The sequence below is a fragment of the Juglans microcarpa x Juglans regia genome, chromosome 5D, assembly GCF_004785595.1.
Source record: "Juglans microcarpa x Juglans regia isolate MS1-56 chromosome 5D, Jm3101_v1.0, whole genome shotgun sequence".
NCBI classification, from domain to species: domain Eukaryota; kingdom Viridiplantae; phylum Streptophyta; class Magnoliopsida; order Fagales; family Juglandaceae; genus Juglans; species Juglans microcarpa x Juglans regia.
The window spans coordinates 14,604,776-14,625,850 of NC_054602.1; the positions used below are offsets into that span (position 1 = coordinate 14,604,776).

The 21,075-nt window shown below is 35.4% G+C and overlaps 2 protein-coding genes across 3 annotated transcripts; both read right to left on the reverse strand.

The window, feature by feature from the left end:
* Window positions 1-818: 818 nt before the first annotated feature.
* On the reverse strand, window positions 819-8,955 carry LOC121266152 (protein PLASTID TRANSCRIPTIONALLY ACTIVE 14). 2 transcript variants are annotated; one of them, XM_041169888.1, is made up of 13 exons: window positions 8,796-8,955; window positions 8,543-8,692; window positions 7,967-8,104; window positions 7,643-7,768; window positions 7,332-7,460; window positions 6,972-7,061; window positions 6,710-6,860; window positions 5,462-5,571; window positions 3,385-3,456; window positions 1,716-1,821; window positions 1,411-1,608; window positions 1,168-1,210; window positions 819-1,032 (listed from the first exon to the last, which is right to left on the reverse strand). In XM_041169888.1, exons 1-13 carry the CDS (start codon window positions 8,850-8,852, stop codon window positions 954-956), a joined length of 1,449 nt encoding a protein of 482 aa, XP_041025822.1. In that variant the 5' UTR covers window positions 8,853-8,955; the 3' UTR covers window positions 819-953. The 2 variants fall into 2 exon arrangements, with proteins under 2 accessions (XP_041025822.1, XP_041025821.1); XM_041169887.1 differs by having other exon boundaries at window positions 1,411-1,611.
* A 4,585-nt stretch (window positions 8,956-13,540) lies between these two features.
* LOC121264139 (vacuolar-sorting receptor 6-like) lies at window positions 13,541-19,774 on the reverse strand. The gene is made up of 13 exons (XM_041167214.1): window positions 19,076-19,774; window positions 17,582-18,274; window positions 17,399-17,487; window positions 17,018-17,087; window positions 16,314-16,397; window positions 16,127-16,206; window positions 15,910-15,991; window positions 15,522-15,604; window positions 15,296-15,359; window positions 15,036-15,164; window positions 14,025-14,128; window positions 13,816-13,933; window positions 13,541-13,723 (listed from the first exon to the last, which is right to left on the reverse strand). Exons 1-12 carry the CDS (start codon window positions 19,404-19,406, stop codon window positions 13,817-13,819), a joined length of 1,926 nt encoding a protein of 641 aa, XP_041023148.1. The 5' UTR covers window positions 19,407-19,774; the 3' UTR covers window positions 13,541-13,723; window position 13,816.
* Window positions 19,775-21,075: the final 1,301 nt, after the last annotated feature.

A 21,075-nucleotide genomic window follows, 5' to 3' on the forward strand; every position in this document is an offset into this window, starting at 1 on the left:
TTCCAAATTGGTGGTGCCTGCCCACCAAAGCAAGTGGTCTCCCTTAAAACCTTAGCAAGATTCCTCCATCCCCTCTCATCTCTATCATCTGGGACAAAAATACAATTGCAACGCCCACCCCCTCGATGCTCTTCCATTGCCATGAATGCACCTTGAACATTTGAGCACCTCTGCACAGTGAAGCCCCTGTCCCCTTCACGATGACTAGCATAAAAACCCTTTCTCCTTGCATTCATGCCATCCTCCAAGACTCAGCAGAGCCACCGTGCAGTGGCTAACTCCATCTTCATGTTTTTCACAAACTTCTACCCTCTTTCTGTAAGGATCAGCCATCGACCCTCCCTAGAAATCTCAAAAGATTTAAGTTCAATGACAATGGTTTTCCCATGCACCATTGCACCTTCCAACCAATCACATTCAGACCTTCAACCAATCATGAACATCATCCTAAACTAATTTCACTTGAAAAAGAATTCTAAGAAAAAATGTGTACGGAGAGGATTTTCTCTCTCTAACTCTCTTTGTATCTAAAATTGTAACTACATCTGTAAGTATATAATATATATATATATATATATATATATATATATATATATGTAGATACACACACACTTCCATTGATTTTTTAAGTTCTAGCACAAAAATTTAACAATTTACATTCTTGTGGACAATACAATAAGTTTTTCAAATCATCGAACATTTTTTTTAGCAAGGAAAAACTCATATAAACATTATGCTTTGTCGTAAAAATAGTTCTGCATGAAATCGCTTGAAAGCTCTTTAACCATTGTGCTTGACCAAGGAGGATTCACGAAAGGTAAACAAACAACGTTTTCGCAAAACTGAGATTTCCAAAAATTTCAGATGGTGTTGACATTAACCATTCAACTAATGTGCCTATGGAAAACTAGCTACACAAAATTTTCCTGTCTTTTAAGCTGAAAACTTTAGAATTAGAACAATATCCGCTCTTGATAGATCTCTAATGCTTGAATGGTCTTTTCTATGAACAACTTCCGGTGCAATCTATACCTGCACATGCCCAGGAAGACAGCAATCACTAAGAGGGGGAGGGGGGTCTCACTTTCAGAACACGTAAAAGCCAAATTACACAAAATAAATGGGAAAGTTCTCAGAAAACAAAAATAGTATGTGAAGACCACATACTTGATTGCGGCTTCAAGTGTTCTCGTAGGTTCTGGCATAGAATCTGTTGGTAGCAACATGGGGGAAAATTGGAAGCTTTAAATGTGTAAATATTATATTTCAGGCATATTAATAGACTGCTAGCTATCCCAATGTTCAGAATATTGGAGATTTTAGCCATAACTTAACTCATAGGCCAAAAGTTGGTAGAATCCTACTATCAATGCAGTCATTAGAGTGTGAAGATTAGCATTGCAACTATACCTAGCAATTTCCGGTCTTGCTCAGAGGTAGTAGGAAATTCTGCCAGCATTTGTTGGCATTCTTCCTGTAACTCTTTCACAGCTTTCCTTTCCATGCTTGGGATTGGGGGCACATCCCCATCTGACCAAGTAGGAATTGTTCTTGCCGCTGCTATGACCGCACCATCAACAAAAGTATCTCCACCATTAGAAAGACGACCTGCTACAAATTTATTTGAATCATTTGGATAATAATTCCAGATTTGAAGTGCAAAAAGAATTAAATATCAAGCAAGTCATGAAATGAAAATATCAGATAATTCATACTGTTATGATAATACTCTTCAGGTAGGCCAGATATATTGAAGACTGACAAGAAGGAATCCAAATGAATATGTGCATTGCCTGAGAACTGGATCTCATCCCAAGGATTCTGTACACTCGAGCCATTAGAACTTAATTCCAAGAAAATTACCCCAAAGAAAATATTAAATTTTAAAAACAAATAAAACTTTCAAAGCATTCTAAACAGAGGGCAAGAAGAGGATGCTAGCATACTTCTACCCACAAGCACTCCACTAATTGAGAGGATTTTGGGCAAGAACATCAATCATATGCCATCAAAAAACTCATATGAAGCACTTTAGATTGATATAATTCACCTGTTGGAACATTGCTAAGTTCTTTATCTAATGGCTAGGCTCATGTCTTGAAACTTATGTAAGACATTCAAATGAAAGAGATCCGATAACAAGCTTTTCCTATTCAAACAGATTTGCTCATTTTAAAACATACCAGGGACAATATGATGAAATATTGCCAAAAGGTTAAGACTATAAAATGATAGAAGAAAAAATAAACTGCCCCAGAAAATGTAGCTCCTACAAGTAACATTCAGAAATAGTGTGCGATGTCATAAATCTGCTACATTAAGATTTAGAAGTTAGAGCTCTAACTCAAAGATTTTCATACCATTTGAGGAAAAAAAAAGGAAAAAAGCCACCAACCCCAGATACAGGTATCACATGCCTTCTTAATCTCGGGAAATAAAAAGAGTAAAGGGAACTTTAATATGTCATCTAGTATAACTTCACATAGAGATGTCCTTTGGTACTAATCTTAATTGAAAAAAGAAAAGAAAAGAGTGAGTGGAGGAGGGGAACCGTTTGACACATATACTTTAGTCTTTGCCCTTAAGGGGAGGGGAGAGAGGGGGGGGGGGGGGGGGGGGGTGAAGAATATAGAGAGTATCATAACTTTAGAACCGAGACTTGACCATCATGTCAGATATGATGAACCACTAAAACCCAGTTTGAAACCAAGAGGATACATGGATTGGAAACTGATTCAAGGTACAAGCGCATAGCATAACAGATACAAACAGCAGTCACTCAACTGTTTTATTCCATTATTTAGTGTTGCAGACCATACAATTGCACATAAACACTCTCATATGCAAAAAGAAACCATAGTTTTAGTTTCCAAACAAGTTAGATTGCAAAATGATTACTGCTAATGATTTCATTGTGCACGGAGATCAAAGTGCTGAAAATGTGACATTTAACTCAAAGGGCTCCTGCATGTTACACAATAGCATAGAATTTATAATTTCTCATTTAGTTGTTGCTACACTTTCCAGGACCAGCCAATATTTGGTTGGTGCTGTATTCCAAGGTCGTCAAGATATTTCACTCAGGCACCCTTGAAAAACTATTGACCATCTTTTTCTTTTTCCTCCCTCCTATTTTAAGGCTTGAAACACTAGTCAACAGAAGTTCACAAATAATTAGGATTCACAAAAAGCTATGGATAGTTTTAAAAAGTTGCATGAAAAACTCACCATTTCTGTAAAGAGCAATTATTTCCTTTTTGTTTCGACTTGAACAAATTGATTATTACTTTTTTTTATTTGTATTACAATCTCAACTAGATTAGTGCCTGGTAATTGACGCGCATCCAAAACAGGAAAAAGAAGAGTAGAGCTAAAAGAAAATACCACTGGTGATGAAAATCCATATCTTTGCATGAACACGTCATTCTTCTGTCCACTCAGGTAATTGACAGTCATCTGTGTGAATTTATGAAATTAGGAGCAGATGGTGCAGCATTAAGAATTCTGGGTTTCTTTTCTACCTATCATAAGTGATAAGTTGTTCTACATGTAGAACACAAATGATAACGAGTAAAATATTCAAAATAACTACCTGAAGCAAAACCAATTCTAGTATAGAATGTCATACCATAATCTCAACATTAGCTTTATGCATACCAAATAGCTTTGAAAAGTTGATATAAGAGATTGCCTTGGGAGGTACATTATCCAGAGCTGTGCCAAAAGAGATTGCCTAGCGTGTGTTCAGATCATTTCCCTATTTTGCTGGACAGTGGTGCTGTTCATGGGGGTTGGAGGTATTTTAAGTTTGAAAACATGTGGTTAGAGTTGATGGTTTTGTTGATAAGGTTTGGAGTTGGTGGTCTTCTTATCAGTTCATGGTAGGGGTGAGCACCGACATAGTCAGAGTCAGAGTCCCCTAAATCCGAACTCCGGCTCCGACTCCAACTAATTCTCCGACTTGTTGGAACTTTTTCTGCAATCTTTATTACTTTGGTTTTCTGCTTTATGGGTTTTCTGTTTTCTGTTGTTGCTCTCTGTTTTTTATAATGTATTACTTCCAATGTACATAAGCTTCGCCTATAAATTCGTTTCTAATAAAATTACTTCTTACTAATAAAAAAAAAAGTTGATATGACTTTCTGCAGCTAGATATTATCAAAATGTCATAATCAACTTGATTTCATGAATAGCAGTGCTAAGATTTTATCAGGACAAGCACTATTATGGCGGCATTATACATCCCCGTTCTGATTTTATGATAAATAACTTCTTTACATGCTCTTCAATTAGATAATTTATCCAAAAAATGCGAGGAAAACAAGCTGAGATGTAAATTAATAATTTTATAACAAGAGCAAAATCACAAATAAAATTATGTAGCCACCATGGTTTTACATTTGAAACAATTTATTTTAATTGAAGAAACAAAACTCAAAACTCCACTCAGTGCATGTGTTCAGTATTAGGTTACACATTTGTGATGAGTAAGATAAATTTTATTGAGACTAAAAAGGGTGTTATCCCAGTACACAAGAAGTATACAAAGAAATCTAACTAACTAGCAATTAAGGCAGGAATGTAATAATATTCAAAATTGATCACTCAATTGAGCAGGTCACCCCGCCAACATGATATACCTCTTGTAACAACTTTTGCTTTTATATTCCCTCGGCACTAAAGTCACGTCCTCACATAAAGCCCATATTATTCTGAAGGGAAAGCAACTGCTAACAATGATCCTAAATATATATCTCGTAAAGTCATTCACTCTTCAGTGCAATAGTATAACTCCAGACAGTACTCTTGTAATCTCCAGTGTTCTAGGGTTCTTCCTACAATGGGTCGTTACAAAATTTATTTGCACTGTTTAATTCATGTGCAAGCTCAAAGGCACAATTAATTGGAAAAAAAAGTGAGTATAGGAGTGCTCAGTATCTGTCCTGGCCCTATTCGATAGCACATCAAGGTGTTTCTCTGGTACATCCTCCACAATACTGTGTATAACATTGTTCACTGCCACTTTGTCCTTAGTCATTAGGACTATGAGCAGATCAAGCTAATATTAAATAAAAATTAATAAATTCAGATCAAGAATATACATGTAATGATTAATGACAAAGATAACAGAGAATTCCAAACACTCTATTGGTTACTGCTTGCCTCCCGGTAAGTGAAGTTCAGTTTTGAGTTCTATAAACGCTAAGCTTAACAATGGTTGGAATTCTATGTTTGGTTTCTAGACAGAGAAGGATAAGTTATGCCACTTTATACAATAATGAACAGTGTTCATTCTTTTAACCTATAGTTTAATTTTGCAATCTTTTTTTATAAGTCTAATTGTACAATCTTTACCATCATGGATCTATGCTGTTAAGCCCATGTATTCATTCCACTTGAAACATTTCACCCGTGCAGAGAATTGATCAAAACAATATTTGATAAACATAACAGATATTACCTCATCTCCTTTTTTAATCCGTTGCCCAGCATTTATCATCACCTCAAGCATACGATCCTTAAAACGCCAATGGAAAAAACAATTTGGCTGGAAGGAATGGTTTAGCATGTCTGCAAAAGTAAGAGCAAGTTGGTCAAACATATATCCAATGACAAACCAGCCAATCTACATAATAAATCTAGACGTTTGAGAAAAACTGAGTTGGCAATTTGCTTAGTTGTAAATAGTGTGACTACAGTTAAGAGTCCATTAAAGGAAGGAAACAACTGATCCAAAAAGGAGTCCTGGTATTCTGGCTTTAGAAGTGACAATATTTTGTCCTTTAGTCGTCTTCATATGTGGTGTTGAATGTAAAACACTATTTTTAGGCTTAAACCCTTATTGGTCCTTCCGTGTAACTGTCAATTTGGTATTTTCATCTGAATAATTTAGCCCTTCTGAATTGCATTCAAGGTAATCCCCCATCAAATACATATTATACTGTACAGAAATATTAATTCACCCTAATGGCAAGTCTAGAAAACTTTCTATTTCAGGGAACATACACTTATTTTTTATAAGTGCTTTTTTTAATAAGGGAACTTATACTTGTTTTCAGGAAATGGAATATCACACTCTTTAGAAATGCACAAGATAGGGGAGTTGACGCATTTTCAGAGTTTTATGACTTATACTCTACTCTTATGAGGGGGGAAATCGAAGACGATTTTCTGGCGTCACTTCCAGAAAGGAAAGTTCACCGTCCACTCATTTTACCAAGTCATAAACACGCATAACACAAGTTCATTCCCATGGAAGAGTATTTGGAAGACAAAGGCACCCTTAAAGGCAATCCTCTTCGTATTTACGACTTCCTTGGGAAAGATCCTCACCCATAAAGTCAAAGAATGCAGAACAGAGATATCTGAACTAGAAAATAAGATCAAACCAGATATGAACCTAAATATCTGTTTCACATTATCTATCCCCACTGCTAGATTTAACGGGATTCATGCATAACAGTCTGACGATCAAAGTACCATGTCTAAATTTTATAATTTACAAAACTAAAAATTGAATTCCATGCGCAATATTACATGACTCCTTTATCAATTATCATATTGATAAAATTCTGTTACAACGAAAAAATATCTTATCGTGAAATAGAACACAGTTGATTGTTAGGTTTTAACTTTACAGCATACAATCATCTTTGGCAATATACTAGACAAAATGATTAGAAGAATGTTTACATGGATAGAAGCTTACCAGCATAAGGAATTAGCATATTTGAATCTTGAACTAGTGCACCAATCCTCAATTGCATGTTAATGCATCGTGATTGTGCTGTACCCACCGCCCAGATGAATCTCTCAGGATCATTGGCAAGGCGCTTGATTTTAAGGGGTACACCTGAGTGCTGATCACACGGATACAAATATCTTTAATGATATTTCAAGAAGATACTGGGGTACATAATAGCAAAGGACAAACAGAATGCACAGTACAAGGCAGACAGGTTTATTCGTACCCAGTTCTTTTCCCAAAACTCCAATGCTCGGTGTCGCTGTTCTCTCATAGTTGAAGCAAGCTTAGGATCCTGAAGCTCCAAAAGCTCCTCCTATAACATATATAGAGCAAAAGGGAAGAGCAGCATGGCTATAAATTGTTTATAAGGCTGTAAGAAAGGAATTATTAGAAAAACTGCAAAGAATCATAAACCTGAATTTTAGAACTGAACTAAGAGACTGACTACTGGTCAAAAAACGTACTTAGGCTCAAGTGTATAAGAGACACCTCTAATTCATGTTCATGTGAAATTTCTGTGATAAGGACCTCTATGTCATTAGTGATGTGAAATTTCTGTGATAAGGATTTCTAAGTCACGCACCTCTGTAGCTAAAAGCAAGCTAGTGCACTCCTCTGCACTAGGTAAAAAGTCACCATACAACCTCCAAAAGTTATTCTCCAGATCAAATGCATATAAAAGAAGGCATGCTAATCGTAGGTCCAAATCTGTCTGCCACAAAGAGTAAGCTAATATAAGACTATAAGTACTCAATCCAACAAATTACAAGAGAAAAACAAAAGGATACCAAGTGAACATTTATTTTAATGAGTAAGCAAGCTTGTTCACCCATTGACCAAATTGAACAAATGAATATATCAAATGCTGGGCCTACATTCAAAAAATACAATTACCTCTGGATTGGTTGAGTTTATAATATCAAATATAGGATGACCCACTGGTATTATGTCTGGAAAGAACATCCATGGGAGCTTCTGGCTTATGGTTAACATTAATTCCAGTGGAATTTCCATAATTACCTGCACAATATAGTAAAACTTCATTTACAGTAGAATACTCGAAATGAGGCTCCAAGATTAACCATGACAACAAAAAACTTTATTAGTCTTGTAAAATTATGCAAGAAAGAAACCAATAACTAAATCAAAGTTCACTTAACAGACACTCTAACGATCAGGAAGCTATAATACAAGCAATAAACGGTCTACACAACTCACCCTGGGTCGGCGAAGTGGCTCAACATCTTTGGATGCATACACTCCAAATCCATCTGGCCCTTCTTTAAATTCAATTCCATAAGCTCTCATGCTCCTTACATACCCTATCTTATAGAAGTCAGGGTCTGCTGGCTCCAACTGTGTGGAGAAAAAAATGTATTTATAAGTCAACTAATCAATTATTGAGAAATGAAAAATAACATACCAAGAGAAGTCCCCACATCAAAAGGGAATGTGTTAGGATAGATATACTGATCTGTGGATTGACATTTTCTGTCGGGTTGGTTTGTCTTGGGTTATTCCTAGCAAAATAGTGGATCCTTTTTTCCTCTTGGGATACTTGGAGTACGCATTTGAGCATTTTCATAAATTTGTTTCAAATATAAAAATAACTATCTAACCTTGAAATTAGCATATGTTCTCTATTTCCAACGAACGCGAAAGTTCGTCGTCTTGCACATATGAGCTTTGAAAGAATGCACTATCGGCTTTCAAAGGTCCAGTCCAACGTTCTTACCCTTACGTTCCCTCAGAAAGTAAACAGCAACTAGATGAAGAAAAGAGACGTAATTTTACCTCAGATGGCGATTCGTCAACTTGAGGAGTTTGGAATATCGGATATTGTGGAGTCTCGGTGGTTCCTTTAATGGCTTTAACCAGATTTTCGGTGTCAGTAGCAAAAGAGAAACTGGGTCTTCGTGACCACCCATGGTGGAAATTCTTCAACTGCTTCACAAAGAAATCAAAATTAGGCAGAAAAAATCGACATAAAGAGTATGCGCGAGTGTGTGTACACAGAGAGAGAGAGAGAGAGAGAGAGAGAGAGGACCTTCGAATTGGAGATGAAGCAATTGGCGGGATTGTAAAGAGGAAGAGAGGAGGCCATTGGTGAGAGTCGAGAAAGTTCAGTACATGGTTTTGTTTACTGTGTTTAGCGATATCCCGGCGAAGACCAGCATTCCGGTTACAATTTCAAATAAACCTTATCCGCTTCCCTTGTCTGACTATATTAATTTTTGGCTTTTTTTTTTTAAAATAAATTTATAAGCTGTATTATTTAATATCGTATATCAGATTTATTTACATTAAAAGAAAATTAAAATTTAATATATCATATCAAATTATATGAATTTTAAGTTTATTTTTATTAAATTTATTTATAAATAAAGCATTCCTCTTACTTGTTATATTAAATTTGACTTCTAACTAGTAAGATTAATTTAAGTAATAACTGACCCATTGAAAACTAAATTAAGAGTAATACTATATGTACTTACAATTTTATTTATATTTTTGTTTACAAGATTCATTTTATTAGTTTTTTTTTTAAATTTAAATTTTGAATTTCAAATTTTATAATTTTTAACATATTAATAACTAACATATGGAGAAATAATTTTTTTGTAAATTTTTATTAAGTACTCGATTTTAAGAAGGACCTAATTCCACTATTGAGTGGGATTTTTTATTTTGACTCAAAATGATCGTGTTTCCAATTTGTTGCTGGTAATACTAGCGGTAACGATGTTAACACCAATAAAATTACGACCCATGTCCTAACTCTATTCTATATGTACGAGAATACATATTAAGATCCCGAGTGAGTGGAGATAAGCATATATAATTTACAGCAAATTACCCAAGACTCAACGTATATTAAATCTCTCAAAATTTATAATTTACAGCAAATTACCCAAAAGGTATAAATTAGGGAAAAATAATCATATTCTTTATTGGTTAATTAGCTTTTTTGGGCCAAAAGAAAAGTTATCTGACCATAAACCTAATTTTGTTTAGGATTAAATTTATGTGATTTGCTTTTGGACAGGCTGATTCGTACACTTTATTTTTTAACCTTTACTCCCGGTAATTTAAAGTTTGATAAAATTGATCTTTCTGTTAATATTTTGTCAGTTTAACTGTTATAAGTTCTGTCGTTGTTGGGAGTGATAATATGTGATACAACCTATTAACTTAACACGAATATAATACGATAAAAGTGGGATAGGATTTAGTATTAATGAATTCGGGTTAAAACGGATTGACTCGTTAAGACACGATTACTTAACGGGTTGATAATGAGTCAACCTATTTTGACCCGTCAAAATTACAGTTATACCATTATACCTAAAAATAAAATTGTGAGGATTTTACTTTCAATATTTTGATTATTTGGATTGTAATTTTTAACTTGTAGTTAGTTTTTTATTTTTTTTTATAGATGTTATGATTTTAAAATTTATATAAAATTATACTAAACTTAACTAAGTCAAACGGGCTAATTTCAAGTCTGTTCAACCCATTTACATAAACGGATCAAAACGGATCAATAAAAACACAATCCGTTATGTTAATAAATCGTGTTAAGATTTGAAATTTTGACATGATAAGATTAACGGATCGGATTAAGATTGACCTATATAATATAACATATATGTCTTGACATGATACGAACACAATCCATTAACATGATTTGACACCCCTGATTTGCTGCCATGTTATAGAAAATAAAAGGGAGAGGCTACCAACCGAATGGGTGACATTGCTAGTTTTACACCTACAACCAATGAGCTGACACGTAAGAATTGTAACATATTGAAGAATAGAATCGAATGTAGAGAATCAACATTCACACAGTTCGGTCTCTCTTTTCTTTCTCCGTTTTCCCACTTCCCTCTCTTCATAATAGACCAAAACCCATGCCCTTCTCTCTCTCTCTCTCTCTCTCTCTCTCTTCACTCTCTCACATTAGTCAATTGCAAATAGAAAATTGGAGAAAAAACACGTGCGGAGTTCTTTCGGATTTTCTCGATAGTGTGAATTATCCCTTGAGCCTTGCTTCTAAATGGTATGGTTGGGACTGAGCTGCAACTCAAAACTCCCAAGTTTCTGTCATAAATTTGCCAAGACGCATGCTTAATGGCACTCTTAAGTCCTTCGATTAGAAAGTTAAGTTCCCTGATTGAAATCAGGCTCAGAGAAAACAACTTAAATGGCTTAGTCCCTAATAATTTTACTGAATTGAAATCATTAAGGTGGTTGGATTTGAGTGGAAACAATCTTTCACCCACCACTGTCGAGATTTTTGAAGGTTATGATTGAGGGAAATCCTCTATTGGTTGCTAATACAACTGATGTATCTCCCTTACCTGCTAGTAGTCCACCACCTGTTAACCTACAGCACTCAACAGAGAGGAGAAAAAGGAGAGGGCACGTGAGAGGAGAATTAGGAGAGGCGTTGTGTAGAGAAGAGAGAAGGAAAAAGGGGAGAGGAAAATAAGAGAGGAGATGGCACGGGAGAGAGTACAGAGAAAGGAAGAGAGCTGCTTCAATAGACTAGCACCCACCATAAGACGTATAAAACCTCATATATATTTAGATTCTATTGGCCGATATAAATTGAGATTTCTCATCAGACTGGTTTTGAGTTTTTCTCAAAATAAAAATATTTAAAAGGCCCCTTCCCCTCTCGATGGAAGGATAGTCTCGATAAAGGAAAATGATATTCCAACCTAAAAATATCATAGACAATATCTATCAATTTTTTTTTTAATTTAGTGGTTATGAAATATTTTTTAATGAATTTATGAATTTTATTTTTTTAAATATTTAAAGTTTAAAATAATGTTTGAAAAAATATTTGCTCGTTGAGTAATGATATACTCACAATATTTTGTACAATATATTGTACAACAATGTGTTAAATGAAAGATATTTTTATAAAACATCTTATAAAAATAATATAATTTTATAAAAATATCTTTTATTTAACACATTATTATATAATATATTGTACAACAATACATTCCAACCAATTAAGTTGTCCCAAGTCTTTTGCCAATTGTTCTCATTGACATTTAGATGCGGTTGGGATGGTGAATCTCATATCATCTCATCTTATTTTATCATTACAATTTTCTTAAATTTTCACGCAAAATACAATAAATAATTTAACTTTTTCAGCAAAACTTTCAGTTCTGCAGCAACAGACTGAGCTTGTAAAAAGGACATACCTCTTTGAATAAGATGTTACTGTTTTGAACGACCAATATTTGTTATGTGCTCAGATCGGGAAGGGGGGGGTTCTGATGAAGGTTCAGTTCTGGGCGACAGAGGGAAGTAAGAAGTGTGATGTATCAGTGTTGAAGTGTTAGTGATAGGGATAGAGTAGAACTAGAAGAAGTCTAAGCGACGTCGTTTGCTACCTGGGATCAGACGATGCTGTTTTGCTAAACAAACGAAGTGTTGCGTTTTGGAAGCAGGGTATGGAATCTACTCCTTTCTCATCTATCTGTCTTCCTTCTCTCTTCAATTGATCATCTTTTTAATTTTCCCTCTAATTCCAATCCGTCCTTCTACTACATGAAAGCTCTTCATATGAAATCAATCAGCTTGTTTCTTGAATCCCTTGCAAGATTTTCCACCTCCAGAATTACTTTTTGTACGATTTTGAGCCAAAACCCAGAGAGAAATACTCAAATCTTCAACTTTAGTAAATTCACAGACCTATATTCTCTATTCCACTAAATCTAACAAGAAAGACAGACATTCCCAATTCACTTTTACAAACAACAATTATAACTGCCAATGGAACAATCAGCAAAACCCGAAAATAAGATAAATAATCCGAACTCTATTATCAAATCAACGAACTCAATCGGAATAAGGGAATTCGATGGCACCTGGCAACCGGATCGTGTGGTTTGGATTCTGTACCAACAGAATATCGTGGTGTGTCATTTGAACGCCATGCCTTCCGAGTTGTTATTTTCTTCTTCATTTTTCTTCTGTTTTTTTTTTTTTTTTTTTTTTTTTTTTTGAGCTGAAGATTTGTTGGGTTGCGTCGGGTTGAAATTGCATCGATTAAATTCATCCTAGTTTAACACATTTATGACTCGTTTGATAGAGGGGTGATATGAGATAAAAAGATTTAGTTAAATAAAATATTATTAAAATATTATATTTTAATATTAATATTATTTTAATATTTAAAAAATTGAATTATTTATTATATTTTATATGAAAATTTAATAAAATTGTGATAATGATATGAAATGAAATAAGATGGATTGAGAGTTTTTTTGTATTCAAATGAGATTTGAGTAATGCTATACACCACACTCTCATTCTATTTTGATCATAACAAATAGAATGTGGTACATTAATCACTATTAGATGATAAAAAAAAAATGTAATAAATGATCATTTATTGTGCAGAATTTGCAATCTTTGCTACTCTTCAAGTTCTAATACGGACACACCATTTGTACTCAAGCCATGCGTGCGGTTTCATATGGCAACTTTCGAGATAACCACCATTACTAATTATAAGAAACCTGCCGGCAGTATGTCTGAGTAGAGTATGAAATCTGTTTGTAAGTAAAACATTTATCCAGTAATGTTAAGCCTACGACCCGTGGACTCGAGGCAAGGCAGATCTTATATTACCAATCCTTATTTTCATTTCATTTTCCTTATTTATTCGTGTTTATCATTACATTCATCTCACTTTCTGCTCAATACTACATGATCGTGCCAACAACTGTGTCTGTGCTCGCAGAAAAAGAAGTGTTCTGCATAAAAAGTTGTCTATATAGCTAGGTATATAGCTCATAGTCATCCTAAAATGATACTGATATTATAAAGGAAGAACTGGATCTGCCCTTTGTTTTCCACATGTGAGACGTGGAATGTATCTGAATATTCACATCTAGCATTCATATGGTCCTCTTGAATGGATTCCCTTTGATCTCATTCCTGAAAGATAGCAGCAATATGTGGAGAAAATTGTGAAAACATGCGAGCACATAGGAAGCAGAAGTTGCCAACAAAGGTAAAGAAATAATTACCTTACACCGAGCCTCGTCGTAAAGGTTCGGCTTGATCAGTTTGGACTTGATTATCATGCTGGTTGTCTAGTGGCATGTATTGTGACATGATAGCCATGATCTCTGTGTCCATGTAAGACTACAAATGGGAAGAAATTTTTTCTTTTAGCTAGTTAGTATATACCAAAATTGGACACAGAGCATTTTAGTGGAGTGTTTTTATATATTACCCGTAGCCTATATTTATAGAATATATAACCAGCTATACAAGCTGCCGCCAAAGCTGCAAGGACCAAGAAGGATGGAAACCATCCAAATCGTGATCTATTTCTTTCTGCATAAAAAAGCAAGAATCAGAACACAAATCTCCAATTAAGCAATAACCAGTGGATTATAAAATCAATGGTAGATACTGATAGGAATTGACATCATTCAAGAAAAATCCAAGGTAAAGGATAACAGTAATGACAATTAAAACTTTGTATGGTCATTAAGCTGGGGCTATCAGATAAAACTAGTTTCAGTATCCAAAAAGTGGAGAGTACTAATAATCTAGTAAGGGTTATACATGATGTTCTTTCACAAATCTATGAGTGGGGGAAGTTAGTAAAGAAATCTAACTGATATTACTTCCATTTGTTTCTGACAAAAAACCACCAAACAGACTGGAAAACAGACTAGACTAGCAGGAAAATAGTGAACTGACTGCCTTGCTTCCAAACATGCTAAAAACAATATTGAGTGTTTTTTTTATCTATTATGATCTCTAGATGCTCCCTAATCTTACATTTTCAATTTGAATTCAGGAAAGATATGGTTGGCTTATTATTCACATACTCCAAACTCCCATGCTTAGAGTCCTGTGCATGAGTTTTAGACAGAATCACTCTTTCACAAAACTTTTGGAGAGGGAGCTCCAAAATCTTTCAAAGGACCACGGTTTTTGCCTGTAAGATGTTCACTCATGCCATCTCTGTTGTCTTTTAGCTAGTCCTACTTTATTGCAAAAGAAGAAAAATTGATAGGAGGTTTTAGACCCCATCAAGTACTTTGGTCCAAAGAAACCCCCCAGAACCATCAAGTAAGGCCCCAACATCCTAGCCTAGGAGACATAAGGCACAACAGCCAGGAAAGAAGGAAATTAATAGTGGATTACTTCATATTTTAATGCAGATGGCTAATTTTTTATTGTGTTGCAAACCACAGTAATTTTGTTCAATGATTTGAATGTGCTTTCATACCAATACAAGCATCTTGCTCCTTTATATACAGAAGGTCCCCCTTACACTTGCATTCATAACTACCCCAAGTGTTTCTGCAGCTGCAACCATTACACCGACAACGACTGTGTTCCTTGCATTCATCAACATCTGGTGCTCAACCAGTGAATAAAAGGAGATGAATGTTAGCATATTAGATTTGAAAAGCATTCTAAAGTTGAACAAGTAGAGCATATACATAAATTGTGTATTAAGTAATAAAAACTGGTATGCTGGATCACCTTCGCATTTCTGACCATCCCCATGAAAGCCAAGTGGGCAGCGACAGCCATGTAGATCAGACTCCTATTTTGCATATGAAAATAATATTGGTAAGATGTATGAAAAAATGAGGAGTCTTATACAAGTGCTAAGAAAAAATGAAAAAACTTCTACGATGAGTAGAGATAACTGAAGAAGCAAGAAACAATTGGTAAAAGCAGACGATTAGGATAACAATCACTGAACTGAGCAAGCCGAGAAGGTCAATCCATCTCTAACTTCTGACCAGCAACCTCCATTATATATTGAGCATCTTGCAGATCCAAAAGCTGTCAGGGAAGAAGTAAAAAGTAAGCAGCTCACACCGGATAAAGTCCATCCTACTTAGATAAATTTATAGCTCATAGCAACAGAATTAAGAAAATAGCACTCTATTGCTTGCATATTTACGTCTTAACTTCCACTCTAATCTTATCAACAAAATTCCTAAGATCATCCCAACAAATACATTTTCTGATACTCTCAAACAATAGCAAGCTGTGAGAGGGGATTAGACATCACGCTCATTCACCAAAAACTTGATGGACGAGGTGTCTTGCTTGGAAATTTATCAGAAGTTGGAGGAAAAACGCACGTGTACAAGATGTGTAACCATCTCCTTGATATTGAACGCCATTTACCACCGGGCACTCGCAGACTCTTCCTCTAAATGTGTCCTGTCCAAGTGCAAGACTTCTGTCACTAGAAAATTGCTAAATATAGAGAATGATCTCAATATATAAAACACGTAAGGAGAAATTTTAATGAGAAGAATTAACGAGAATGAGTGAATTCCGAAATTGTCTTTGTACCTTACAAGCAGTTACATTAGAGCGTGTGTCCCGCCAACAGCCACCATTGTGTTCATGAGCGCACTCATTAGTCTCAATATCTGGGAAATGAATATAAGGAGGAAAAAAACAGAAGATATCATTACATCTTTTAAGTTCAAAATAACAGTAGCATTGAAGAGTGAAATAAACAAATAAGCAAATCAACCTCCACTTAAACAAACTGGAGGATCAGTGGTCTCTTTGAATCCAGCACATATGGCTTTCAGCACAGCACTTCTCTCCAATTTTCCTTCAAGGAAAGTGGCATCAGATTTTTAGTATCATATGGTAAACAACTAGCCTATCAAAAACATGGAACTTGGGGAAAATATATCATATTAACTGAAAAATCAACAGGGAGTAGATAAAAATTGGAGAAAGCAAACTGGATAGGCTTTGCCCAAGACAAGGGGCAAGCACAGGACCATTTGAATGGGGAAAACAACCATGAAATGTAAAGCAAAGCACAATAAAATTAGTTGGAACAATGAGAACGCTTTTATCTGTAGTTGATGAAAGCCAACAGAAACAAATCGTGGTGCCAACCACCAAAACTTGGAAAAGGTGAGCTTGTATTGACCATATATTTCGCTAGTGTGCTCACTTTACTTTCCCTATTAATCACATGAATAAGATATTAGTTTCATTTTTGAGTCAATGGCGAGTGGTAACCATTTGATGTTGCCATGTTTGGCCTCGTGTTCCATAGAGGAAAGCCAACATAGACACCCAAAGAGGTGTTTTTGACTGAGGCCATCATAGTCTACCCATGAATTGCATGTCTACAGGCTCGGAGATAAAACAGAATTCATGTATAATTGCAGGGAAGAGAAGAGTTACAGCTTACAGAGCAATATATATGCAACAAACCTCGATACTGAACATTGTTAATGACCACTGTTGGCAAGATGGTTACATCACCACGAGATCCTCGCCCGACCTAATCAACAAAAATTAATGACGGCAATTAGAAAAATGAGAGCACCTACTGTTAAACTTGATTATATCATCCAATGAAAGGTTTGACATCCTTGCTCTATTATTATTATTTTTTAAATAATGAGATATATTTGATCATTTTAATAACTTATTTCAAAGTTAAGAAGTAATAATAGTTTCAGAAAGTCAAATCACTTGAATAAAAAAACTCGTTTGATCACCTGACTTATCACTGTATAATTCTATGCATCCATGATGACAAAATTCAGGAAAAAAAAAAAACGCATTTATCAAAGAGATAAGGAGCATGACCTGGAGTTCTTGCTCAGTTCTTAGGACTTCATTTTCCATATCAGCTTCAGGGTCACCGATGCACTTTCTAATCTTCTCGATGGGAAGACCTGAGTCAAACAGATTCAAGCCATCAGTAACACAACATTAAAAGAATAGAATGTGCAAAAGAGTAGCACCATCCTTATATGGATCGGAACTTACCAAGTGCTTCAATGACATACTCAGCACAATCCTTGCTATATCTCTTCTCCTTCATGGAACACCTAATATGGAAATCTGTAGCATAATCCCACCAAACCCATGGCCGGTTGCTCTCCTTGGCGACTCTATGCACACAGAGCTGCCTCAAGTTCTCAAGGACCACATCTTTCCCTTGATATCCCTCTCCAAAATCTTTCTCTGGGTCTGGAGCACAGTATCTTCCATTGTTTATGCACTGAGATTTGCATCGACTGCTATGGATGAATGCGAGCGGGCAGTACCAAGTTATGTAGTGTGGTGTGAAAAGGGTGTAACCCCCCTTCTCAAGAATCTGAGCGTGGCCCCTGAAATTCCTCACAAAATCCATCTGCTCGTCGCAGCGAGCCCCACATTCGTCGTTGGTGTTCGTCCAAAACTCATACTCAACCCTCTCATCTGGATGGGGCACAGCCTCTCTCCAGTCTATTCTTATTATAACGTCCTCTTTTTTTTTCAGACCTTCCTTCAAGCTTTCGCCAAAAGACTTCTCTATCAAAGCTGATGGAATTCCAATCTTCTCTATGTACCCATCTGAATCAATGCTTTCCGCGGGAGAATCCATGGTAATTAGAGGCTCGTCAACGTTATCAGCCACTAAAACAGCTGCAGCTCCTGCCTGTTGTCCATTCCATACTTTCAAGGCAAAGTAGCATCCTACATTTGCAACAAAAGAAATATATATAATTTATCCACAGACGTCATTCAAAAACAAAGAAACCGCAGTGCATTTGTAATACCATATCACAACAACTATAGCTAAAAGGGTAACAACCAAACAGCTATAAAGGAATGGCATATAGGAGTTTAGCACCAAGAGATGGCATATATGAATTATAAAGGATGTATCAACTATAGCTAAAAGGCTTTTGCTGTCAAAATTTCCTCATCTTGTGTAGGTTAGGCATGATTTACAGAAAGAAAACAAAGATGGTATGGGAAAACAGGGGGAAAAGCAGAGTAAAAAACAGGGTAACTATGTTCAAAGTTCATGTCCAGAAAATTGGATGATCTTTTATAGCAGGGGGTGGAGTGTCTTGAGATTTTGTACCGATAAAGAGTGTTTCAATGATGGCAAAGTGAGTCCTCTTTTTCTTTTTTCCTTTATTTAAAAAATCCAGAAAATTGAGAATAACTCATCATTGCATGCTATTCAAACACCTAACCACGACGAACAAGAACTCATAACTGAAAAAAACCTTATTGCATAATCTCTCAATCAAATTCCTAACAAACAAGTTATGTTAGACGATCTGATGTTCTACCCATTAAGTTTTAAAAAAAAAGATATCAAAGTCAAACGAACATCCATCTCTGCAAAAGCTTTATGACATGAATCTCAATCATCGACCATTATCTTAATAAACATGATAAATTATAGAAATTTTTTACCTACCAATCAAAAAGTCAACGTGAGAAATTTAGAGAGGGGAGGGATTTCCTCTTCAGATTGCATACCTCCTCGGTCAAGAAGAAGAACATTGGGGCGAGAGAATTTGGACTTGAAAGGCTTATCACCCTCAAAGGCCTCGCACCCGTTGGAGCCTTTCTCGGGATAGACCAGAGAGCCCGCCAGATAGCCTCCATAATCTGGAACTCCAAAGTTCCCTATGGCGCCGTCGCGCTTTGAATGCATGTTCATGGGAGATAGAACAGTAATACTACTCTTCTCCACCACAAACCTTGCACCCACTTCATGATTCTCAAGAACTGATATTAATACCAAAACCAAAGCTGTCAGCAGCTTCACGAGAAAAGCCATGCAAGTTTTCTTCTCCATGGCCATCATCACCTCCTCGTCAAGCTCTACGGATTCTTTATAGCTTTTGTGAGTTATCCGAGGGGAAGAGGTGGATATAAAGCAAGACAAAGGGAAAAGGGATGGTTGTGTGAAGAAACTTTGCAACGGTCGTACAGGTGGGGAGAGAGAGAGAGAGAGAGAGAGAGTAATGTACTGTATGTTTCATTTAGACTTGGGGGAGGGGGGGTTTAAAGTTTCTCAATCTGAGTGTGACGTAAAGGGAGAGGACATGGAAAGAGAACGGTGGACGGAGTCAGCGGAGCTACAACTTCCATTCTGAAACTACTAAGAACAGGCATGGCTTAGCAAAGTACGCCCTTATCCTCTTTGTTTAGGTTGTTTTGTCACGTACAAGCTATGGAGGAATAAAAAATATAATACAGTTGATGCTCGGACAAGTACAAAGAGATAGTACCAAGTAGAACCACCTCATCAAGATACAGCTCTTAAAATTCTCAAAACATGACAGACATAGATAGATTGTTTTTTGCAGATACAACAAAACGATGTTTTCTAGAGTGGAATCAGACAATTGGGAGACAAGTAGGAAATAGTGGATATTTTCAAGAATTTTCTGCTTGGTAGTTTCCGTCTCTGCAATTCAATGTAGGGGGACATTTGAGTACTTATGCCAATTGGGTGAGGGCATATATGTCTAACCATAAGTCAATGTAGATAGTCGAACGACGACTAGTCTATTCGTTAGACGTGAAATATTGGAGTAATATTAGGGTCCGGACCACTAGAAAGGATGGAAAAATATGAGAAGTGAAAATTGACCTTGAAACTTGGAAGGCAGTTTGAGACTTTGAGTGATGGAAGGGGCGGGCAATTAATTATCTACTTATAACTATTTTTTAGTGTTTTTATTTTTATTTTTTTGATTTTAATGCATCGGTATTACCTATGGAAGTGGACCAAGTGGTGGCATGATTGGACTATATTCATGCAGTAGAGTATTTATTTATTTATTTAAAAAAAAAAAGACTTTTGATGCAGTTCAACTAATTTTATTTTACATATATGGCCAAATTTTGGTCGCTTTCCTCCGTGACAAAATACACTTTCTACACTCTAATTAATAGGGTTTTAAATTTTTAAACCGTTTGAATATTTAGAATATCTCAATATATTTATAAATAATAATGAGATAGTTTATGAATAATAGTAAAATAATTTGAGTTAAGATGTTTGTTAGATTTTGAAAAATGAGAGAAAAAAATTAAATAAAAAAAATTATAATGTTAAAATATTATTTTTATTTTGAAATTTGAAAAAGTTTTATTATTTTTTATATTTTGTTTGAAAGTTTGAAAAAATTATAATGGCTAGATAATGATTAAATGAAAAACTTGAAAATGTGTAATTAAAAAGTATTTATACTTGAGTAATATTTGGGAAAGAAATATTTAAGAATATCTTAGAATACTCTTGTACACAAATGGGGCCTAAGAGCATTCACATTGGAATGACCAATGTGGATTCCCGGAGATACTAACGATCATTGATTGCATACACCAAAAGTGAAAAAAGTGATCTTCTGCATGGAAAGGTATGGACTCTAGTTATAGTCGTGAACCAACTATTATCATAAAATCGATGACATCATATGATATTTGGATATGAGATGCATTTTTTGAATTACCCGGTTCTCATA